General features: G+C 38.5%; 1 protein-coding gene and 1 pseudogene across 2 annotated transcripts in view; both read right to left on the bottom strand.

The window, feature by feature from the left end:
- LOC101645710 overlaps positions 1-3398 on the bottom strand; it is a 10144-nt pseudogene extending 6746 nt beyond the window's left edge.
- A 4980-nt stretch (positions 3399-8378) lies between these two features.
- CUNH12orf50 (chromosome unknown C12orf50 homolog) overlaps positions 8379-9593 on the bottom strand; it is a 49556-nt gene continuing 48341 nt past the window's right edge. For both annotated transcript variants that reach the window (XM_004700417.2, XM_045293416.1), the window contains one exon: positions 8379-8661. In XM_004700417.2, coding sequence (XP_004700474.1) covers positions 8636-8661 — 26 coding nt within the window. In that variant the 3' untranslated portion in view covers positions 8379-8635. The remainder of the gene's footprint in view (positions 8662-9593) is intronic.

Below are 9593 nucleotides of genomic sequence, written 5' to 3'. Positions count from 1 at the left end.
GCTGGCAGTTGGTGACCTGCCTTCTGATTGGCTGCTGTGCTGACATAGCCTAGCTCTCTCTATAAATAGAGGACGATCTGGCAGCAGATTGGACTGGAAGGACTGTTAGTCTCTCACAACTCTCTCACGGCAGTGAGTTGAAGTGAGCCATTTGTAGTGCTTTATAAGTTAACTGTTTCTTTCTTGTATTATATATTTATCTGTATATGATTTAACACTTCATTTCTTGTTATATATCTAATTATCTTTATAAATAAATATATTAAATTATCAGCAAATTGGTTTTATCGCTCTAGAGAACCCTGTGTAACACAATGCTCAAAAAAATTTTTTTCAGTGTCTTTTCTACTGAGTGTTTTGTTTTTGTTTTGTTTTTTTGCACGTCGATGATCAAAATGTCTTTCAGCTATGATTTTTTTCCCACAGATGTACACGTAAATTTTCTAACGCGTCCTTCTTCACTTCAGTGAGGTCTTCCTCGGTGAGGAACAGGGCAGTGGGCTCCACGGAAAAGGCTGGAGATGGCAACTCTTCCGGATCTAGAGCCTGGGGTCACCTGATTATACAGGTACCAGTTTATGGAAAAATGGAATTTTAGAATTTTTTTACTTTTATTTACTTCCTGTTTTACAATCAAGATTCCAAAGGCTTTCCACGCCACATTTTGTTAAAGTTTTAGTTCATAGAACCTATTTTTTTAAATCAGTTCCAACAGAAAAAGAAATCTCATGTTCTTTTCCAGCACAACATACATGATGTTAAACTTCTCTTTTAAAAGGAGGCTACATTTTCCTGTGAGATAAAACACACGATATAGCTACAAATAGTAGTGTGATGCTGGAGGAAAGTAGCTTGGGAGATATTAGAGAGAAAAAAACAACCTGACTACTTATCCAATTCTTGTGGTCCTAGAATTGAATTATATCTACTCTAGATTTTAGACTTCTTTTGCTTCAGATTTTTAATACTATTATAAAAAAGATAAGCATATTTGAATGACTTGCTTAGCAGGAAGGAACCCCAACTTGCATTCCTTTACATAGCACAGGGCTCTGGTGTTTTGTTATTGTTTTTTACACCACGTTGCCTTAGTATGCATAGCAATCCCATGTTACCATAATCCCCTGAATTGCATGAATGTTCATATTAAGGGATCAGAAACTACCTAAAAATTAGGTTTTTATAGAGTGCATTCTTCTTCTGAAAGATTCTCAAACTTTAACACTGACTTCCTGTTCCACTCTGCTCCTTCACTGTGGTGACATGGCGGAAGATCAGAATCCTCTTCCAGCCAATACAGCCGTCCTTGTCCTGCCCATGGTTTGTCCGATAAAGGAAACCATGAACAATCAGTGTTAAGATCCCAGACTGACAGGAAATGATGGGAATTGGATAGAAACTGTGGTTCTTTTGTTCCTGTGTGGTAGTTGGGCTGAGATCATTCCAAATGTTCGCAGACCCTCCAGATGAAGAGTAAATATGCAGACCCCCATATATCTAAATGTTTAAGTTATAAATCATGATGCTAAACAAGAATATTTACAAAGAGATGTTAAATTAGTGTTGGCTTTAAATTTCTGAGAAAATTCAGAATTCTAAGTTGAAAATTAAGCACATAAAAAGCCACAGGATCTGGGACTGAAGTGTCTTGCTTATCTTTTTATCATGCTCTATGCCCCAAATCTTTTTTTTCCCTAACCCTAAATGGCCCAAATCTTAAATGTACATTCTACACACGTACATGTATAATGAGGTGATCCCAGGCTCCCTGCTTGCGTCAGCACCCTGAAAACAGCCTTCCTTGCTTATCCTTCTTCTTTTTAAGCGCTTTATTAGGGGCTCATACAACTCTTATCACAATCCATGCATACATCAATCGTGTAAAGCACATTTGTACATTCATTGCCCTCGTCATTCTCAAAACATTTGCTCTCCAGTTAAGCCCCTGACATCAGCTCCTCATTTTCCCCTCCCTACCTACTCCCCTCTCCCTCATGAACCCTTGATAATTTATAAATGATTATTTTGTCATATCTTGCACTGTCCAACTTCTCCCTTCACCTTGGTTATCCTTCTGATAAGTTTATCCTTTGAAATCCTTTCTTGAGGGAGAGGACCATACAGCCTTATGAATAAATTCTGGATGATTTGGACTGTGAATTTCCAGCATCTCTGGTACCAGAACATAGTCTATAAAGAGCGTCATATATTCATGTGTGTACATGCTCATAGCTTTCTGTGCTTCTTTACCAATCAATGCAGTGTCTTTTACAAACACAACATTTTTGGCAATGATCCTGAATCCTTAAGTTTAAAAATTAAACTGATTGAAGCAATCCAAAGAAACCGTAGAGACTTCCATTAGATGTTCAATAAACATTAAGGGTCTATCATACACCAGGTGTAAGGAACTTAAAGAAGAAAAGTATTGTCTTTTCCTTGAAAACACTTACATCGGAATGTAAGGAGAAATGAAAATCGCTCTATACATTACAGTGGCATAATGCAATGCAGGTGGTGTCTGGGTAAGAAAGTCGTTGGAAAATGGGTGGTGCCATTCTGAAGAGCACCTGGGCGCCCAGAGCGCCCAGCTACCCTGAAGCTGAAAGGAAGGAACGTCTCAGAGCTTAGCAGTTCCCGCTCTGTCACCGTGGTGCCACTGTCCGAAACAAATTCCCACTTTTTGCAATGCTTTAGATGCCCTAAAGATGCCTGTCAATAGTGAAAAGAGGCTGCTGGGAAATCGGGTGACCACTAAGGTCCAGTTCAGGTGTCTCTGAAATGTCCGTGAAGTGTTCCTTCCTTCCATCCCAGTATACCTATTCTATGCTTCTACAGGGGAACACACCACAGTATTCACATTCTTGATCTATTTTAATTACTCGTTACAGTCGAAGCATGTAGAGTCCAGGACTGGGTTTGTGTTTGTATCTGTAATAACTCACAACACCATAATTTAAAAAAAAACTGAGCTTGAAACTATTGTGTCCACTAGGATTTGGTTTGTGCATGTATCCGTAGGACTATCTTTTAGAAAATATTCTCTTACTATGTATTGAACTTGTTTTTTACACAAAAAATGAATTCTATTTCAAATGTTTTACTAACAAACAGAAGGAAAAAAAGTTTTCCTTTGGAGACTGGTATCATTTCCTGGTGTGAATATCTATGTTTCAGTTCCTGCCTTAATAGGCAGAAAACTGAGAACTAAACCTTAGGTTCATTCACAGTACTCATGTTTTGATATTTATTCCTCAATCTACTAGGGAAAGAACCACACATCTATATTTTAACTGAGGGCAAAGGGAAGGGAAAGGGGCAAAAATAAAAACCTTACCATCGTGATAGGATGAGCGTTTAGCATGATGCAGCCATGGCTCACACTGGTGCAGAGGCATCTAGCATTGTTTTGAATAGGTGGGGCTAGAAGAGCTTATTTATAACCTACATTTTAGTCAGTCTAATGGAGTGAGAGGCTGGGCCTGGAAAGCAGATGGGACCAGCCTGCCTCTACACTTACAAGTTAGCTGACCCTCTAGGCTTAATTTTCTCATTAGTGGACACAAGAGTTTCTAGCTGAAATTTTTTTGAAATCATGTTGTTGTTAGGTACCTTCCAGTTGGTTCCAACTCGTAGTGAACCTAAGTGAAACAGAACATCATATCACTGGCTCCTGGGGAATCCTCAGAATTATTATATCAGAGCCGATTGTTGCAGCCACTGTCAACCCTTCTTGTCAAAGGCCTTCTTCTCACTGTCCTTCTACATTATCGAGCATGACTTCCTTTCCCAGCGATTGTTCTGACACCATGTCACAAAACACAGGAAATGATGTTACCATTCTTTGGTCTTCTGGAAGTCCATGGTACTTTTCGCTAGCACCATAAATATAGATTATTCTTCAATGTTCCTTTTACAATGTCCAACTTTCACATGCATATAAGGTGACTGAAAATACTATGGTTTGGATGCAGTTCACCTTAGTCGTCAAAATAATATCCTTGCTTTTCAGCATTCTGAAAGGTGTTGTGCAGATTTGCCCAATGCAATACATCCTTTGCTCTCCTGACTGCTGCTTCCATGAGCATTGATTGTGCATCCAAGAAAAACAAAAACAAAATCCTTGACTTCAACCTTTTCTCCACTTATCATGATGTTACCTATTGGTTCAGTTGTGAGGATTTTGGTCTTTACACTGAGTAGTAATCCATACTGAAGGCTGCAATCCTTTGTCTTCATCAGCAAGTGCTTTAAGTCCTCCTCACTTTCAGCAAGCAACATTACATCATCTTCATAGTTGCAGATTCTTAATATCTCCACTACTGATTCTGCTGTCTTCATAAAATTCAGCTTCTCTGATGATTTTTCCCTTACCTGCAAAAGTATGGTGAGAGGATACAACCTTGACACACACCTTTTCTGATTAAAAACCATGCAGTAAAAAACAAAACAAAAAAACCATGCAGTATTCCCTTATTCTGTTCACAAAACTGTCGCTGGGTCTATATTCTAGTTCCCCATAAGCACAATGAAATGTTCGGGAATTCCCATTCTTCTCAAGGATATCCACTGTTTGTTAGGATATACAGAGTCAAATGCCTTTGCATACTCAATAAAACAAATGTATATGACTTTCTGATATTCTCTACTTAGAGCCAAGCTCCCTGTGACATCAGCAATGATATTGCTTGTTCCACTTTATCTTCCAAATCCAGCCTGAACCTCTGGCAGCTCCCTGTCAATGTACTGCTGTGACTATGTTTCGATGATCTTCAACAAAACTTTACTTGCATTGTGATACCAATGATATTGTTCTATAATTTGTTCATTCTGTTGTTACCTTTATTTTGAATGGGCATAAATAGTGATATCATCTAGATAATTTTCCAAGTAGCTATCATCCAAATTTCCTGCAATCGACAAGTGAGTGCTTTAAGTGCTTCATCAACTTTTAGAAGAAGTCCACAGAGGAGCCCTGGTGGAATAGTAGTTATGCACTGGGTTTCTAACTACAAAGTCAGTAGTTCAAAGTCACCAGCTGCTCCTTGGGAAAAAGATTAGGTTTTATACTCCCATAAACACTTACAGTCTCAGAAACACACAGGGACATTTCTATATTGTAGGAATACATTTGTAGCAATATATTTTTTATGGGAGGTATAATATTTAAGTTGATTATTTCATGTGTCTGATACAGAAATAACTACTAATATTATGTCTCTGAAAACTATCCCTGGTAGGCAAAATGAAGATCCTCTAAAGATATTTGGCACCCTGCTTCCTGGCACCTATTAATGGAAGAAATATACAAACATATCTCACTCTCACGAAGTCAATTCTGACTCATAACTTCCCTGTAGGACAAAATGCTCCTGCCCCTTGGAGTTTCCGAGATTTTAAATATTATAGGAGTAGACAGCCTCCTTGTTGTCCCTTGGCTGGTAGGTTTGAACCACCAATCTGTGATTAGCAGCTCAGTGCATAGCCCACGGGCACCAGGGCTCCTTGTATACACACACACACACATACTTCTACACATATATACACATATGTACGTTTGTGAGCATGTAAAAACCTATTGTCATCAAGTTCACCCAAACTCAGAGAGACCCTCTAGGATAAAGTAGAACTGCTTCACAGGATCTCTGCAACTGCAAATCTTCATGGAAACAAGCAGTCTCATCTTTCTCCAGGAAAAGACAGTGAGTTTGACCTATGGACCTTACACTTAGCAGCCCAGGTAAGTATATTAACTTTCAGCGACACCAGAGATGTATACAGTCTGGGTATACTCGTCAGTACAATGAAGAGGATTGGGGGCAAGATTAAATATGTTATTAAGTGTAAACCACTTGGAGTATGTCCTGTTACCTGCTAAGCATTCCAATAAGTGATATTTCTATTTGATTACTATTACTGTTACATGTTGAAAAGTGAATCATCAAAGGCATAGCGAATCATTGTCAGGCAACTGCTCCTGACTGGCATCATGAAACTTAACATCGAAATGGACTATTTTTGTGGACACAGCATATTTGTATATTCAGAGGAGAGCTTCTTGCTAGCTTCTTGTTTTGGGGTTTCCCTTTTATCTTTGCCATCTCCTATTTTTCCTTATTTGGGGGTTTGGAACTTTCTTTCTTGGTTAGTAGTTTATCCCCACTTAAAGATATTTACTTTCCCTTAAATCATAAATATAAAACCAGATTTGCTTAATGACACCGTGTCTTGGTGTTCTAGACAAATATTACCATAATGAAAATTTCCATTTATTCAGAAATAATAGATTTCTGCATTCAGAATTATCACACCAAGTTCTCCTTCAGGAAGGTCTCACTCTTGAATGATTCTTCAACACTTAGCATGCAAGAGACATAAAATGATTGCCCTTCAAGCAAAGAATCTTGCATTGCCTTTTTCTTAGAACCTTTCCCTCATTATAATAGATTGAAGTCTTGGACAGACATACATGTTAAAATTAAATGAAGTTTTCTATTTTCTTCCATCTAAACAGCTTTTTAACACAGCTATTTTTTTTTTACCTTCAAATCCATTTCACTCAGAGAGCTTGCTAGCACAGTTTTCTTCTCTGTCCACTATCCTTGTAAAAATAAATGTGCTATCTAATACACCCTGCTTCCTCCATGTTTTTGAAAGTAGGTAGGTGATATCGTTTATTGTGCCAACCTCGCCAATAAACACATGTGGGGTTAATTGAAGGGCAGAGGGATAAATGGCTCAGTGAGCCTCACTTTTCTAGTTCTCAGGTCTCTTGCTTTGTGATGGTCGGACCAGGGTGCAGCTGCCTTAGCAGTTCCCTGCTTCAGCTTGCAAAACTGACTTCCTGCAAGACATCCCCAAGGAGAAGCTGCATGGACCTACCCCGATGCAGCCCTGGGTGCTGGAGCAGCCGTGTGGAGACCCCTGCCAGTGCTGATATGCTTGTTCACTGATTGGTTTTTCTTTCTTCCGTCGGCATCATTGCGTGTGTTTTGTGAGATGGAGGAGGACTTTGTGGATTGGTGTTGGACATATGGGTTAATGGGTTCATGTTGGACTTGTGGGCTTGGGCAGCACTGGGTTGGGGTGTTTTCTTGATGCACACAACCTTTATATAAAACTCTCTCTTATACATGCGTTTCTGGGGATTTGTTTCTCTAATGCACCCAGACTAACACAGTAGGCAAAGTCCCACTAGGTGTCACAAACTATGTCTAGGACCCTACAATTTAAAATCACAACTTATACTAAAAATAAGATACTTCCAAGAGCCCTTATTCCCTTCAATAAATGTTGAGCAAGAAGCTACCAAAGCCCACTCTCACCAAGTAGATGTGGACTCGTCCTCACCCTATAGCATAGAGTAGAGTGATTCCATAGAACTTCTGAAACTGTGAATCTTTATAGAAGCAGACAGCCTCATCTTTCTGAAGCAGAGCAGCTGGTGGGTTTGAATGGCCGACCTTGTGATTAGCAGTTCTATGCTTAACTCACTGCAACTCCAGGGCTCCTTCATAGGCCACCACTAACCACACACAGGCATACAAAATATAGGGGAACCCAATGTCTCAGTGCAGTTTTAAATAATCAATAAACTCAGACATATAAACACTACAAACTCAAAAAATATAAAACATCATTTGGAGGCTATTTTATTTCTTTTACATTTGTTGTGAAGTTTTAAGAATACATTGTTAATGTTTTTGTTTCAGTGGCTCTGCAGCTGGTTCACATTGAAATTAAAAGTTGAAGTTAAAAATGTATTATTCAAAATACACAATAAAGCTATACATGTACAAAGGATATGAATAAATAAATGCACTACCAAGTACAAAAGGAAGGGAAATAATTCTGTTTAAAGCAATTTAACTTTCTGGAGTTTTTAAAGCCCCAAAATTTCAGTATGTTTTCTGGGATCTCATGGATTCATTCACCCCACCCCCCTCCTTTAAATACAAAAATTTTTTCCATAGTTGAAATAAGTTTATTTTCAGTTTTGAGTGTAGTACATTTTAGTAGAAGAGTCTGTAGCTGTCAATTAAAAACATTATTCACAAGTGCCCTGCATAATAAACCAACCTTTGTCTCTTCCTAGACTCTGTCCAAGTGTGTTTTCTATTAGGATTCCAGTAACACACACTCATCCCCAAGCTGGAAACCCAAGGCTTCATCAGATTTGTTTATATGCTAGCTGTTAGCACTACTGAGGGCTCATCTTAAAATATAAAGAAAAAAATGAGGTTTCTTCCCAAAAGAATATTCCATAATAAAGATCAATGGCACAATTTTACTCCTCAATCTGCGCAATCGAACTTGGTATACAATTAAAGAATAACTTGAATTGTCAAACTTTTAAATTTTATTAAACATTTGTGGCAATGCATCGAATGAATTCCAGACCGATATGAATACACAAGCACCTGTTTGCAATTTGCATTTTTATCAGTTTTGAAAGAGCACAATGTACTTCCTGCATCTTATTTTCAGAATTTGCATTTTATCATCTTTGGCTATCCAGTATATCGTATGGAGTACTTGAAAATCTCTTTCTTTGTATTTTCATTTTTGTTTGTAAATCAGAAAATGCCCGGCTCTTTTCTCTTTTCTCATTTTTCTCTTCTCTGAACCTCCATGTTTACTTGCTCCCATTTCTTCTTGGCTCTAATCGTAAAAAAGCACAAAATATTATCTCAATTATTTTATTTTCAGCATTCTGCAGGACAGCATAATTTCACATTTATTTTGCTAATTATGAATTATGAATCTAAAGGCAAAACAGAGATTAAGATTACCTTTTTTAATTGCTACATTTTCAAAATGCCACTCAAGCTAATTCTCCTTCTTTCAGATGCGCTGGACATCAGCAGAGGAATGAAAAGAAGTGAAATAAATACACTAAATAAGGTTCCACTGTGGAGCACCCAAAATAAACCTTCCCACACATGGAGACTGGCAACTCCAAGCACACCAGCTATATCCCAATCTCTAGTCGAGCCTAGCTCCTGCCCCTGGAATCCCACGTGCGTTTCCATTTCCTATTGCATTTGTCTATGGCATCTATTCTGAATTGAACTGTATCCCCTAAGCAGATTGATGTTTTGAACCTTGGTACATGTGATTGTGACCTTGTTTAGAAATAAGCTCTTTGAAGATACTATCAGTTAATAGGGTGAGTACTACTCCAATAGGAATGGCCTAGCTATAAAGGAGAGCAGACATGGAGGCAGAGACACAGAGGTAAGACATTCAGATGTGATGAATCTACAAACATTAAAATCACCAGCCATCCCTGAAAGCAAGGGTGGAATACATTCTCAGAGCCATCGGAAAGAATAAACAACTTCCTGATTCAGAACTTCTAGCCTTAGATCTTTGTCTGAAATAATACAATTGTTTTTATAAGCCACTTGTTGGGACAGCTTTAGAAAATGAACACAGCATGCAACCACTTAATCCCCCAATCTCGTCTCAGTCATTCACACATCTGGGCCTTGGTTTCCAGAGCCTTAGAGGAATAGGAAATAGCAGCCTGCAATGCCTTCCCTCCATCAGTCTGTCTACATGGGAAGATTGAAATGTATGGTGGTGAGGTG

Source organism: Echinops telfairi, unplaced genomic scaffold, assembly GCF_000313985.2.
Source record: "Echinops telfairi isolate 266 unplaced genomic scaffold, ASM31398v2 ScPeMD7_2;HRSCAF=8, whole genome shotgun sequence".
NCBI classification, from domain to species: Eukaryota; Metazoa; Chordata; class Mammalia; order Afrosoricida; family Tenrecidae; genus Echinops; species Echinops telfairi.
The sequence above is the reverse complement of the archived record's forward strand: the minus strand, read 5'-3'. Positions and strand labels throughout refer to the sequence as shown.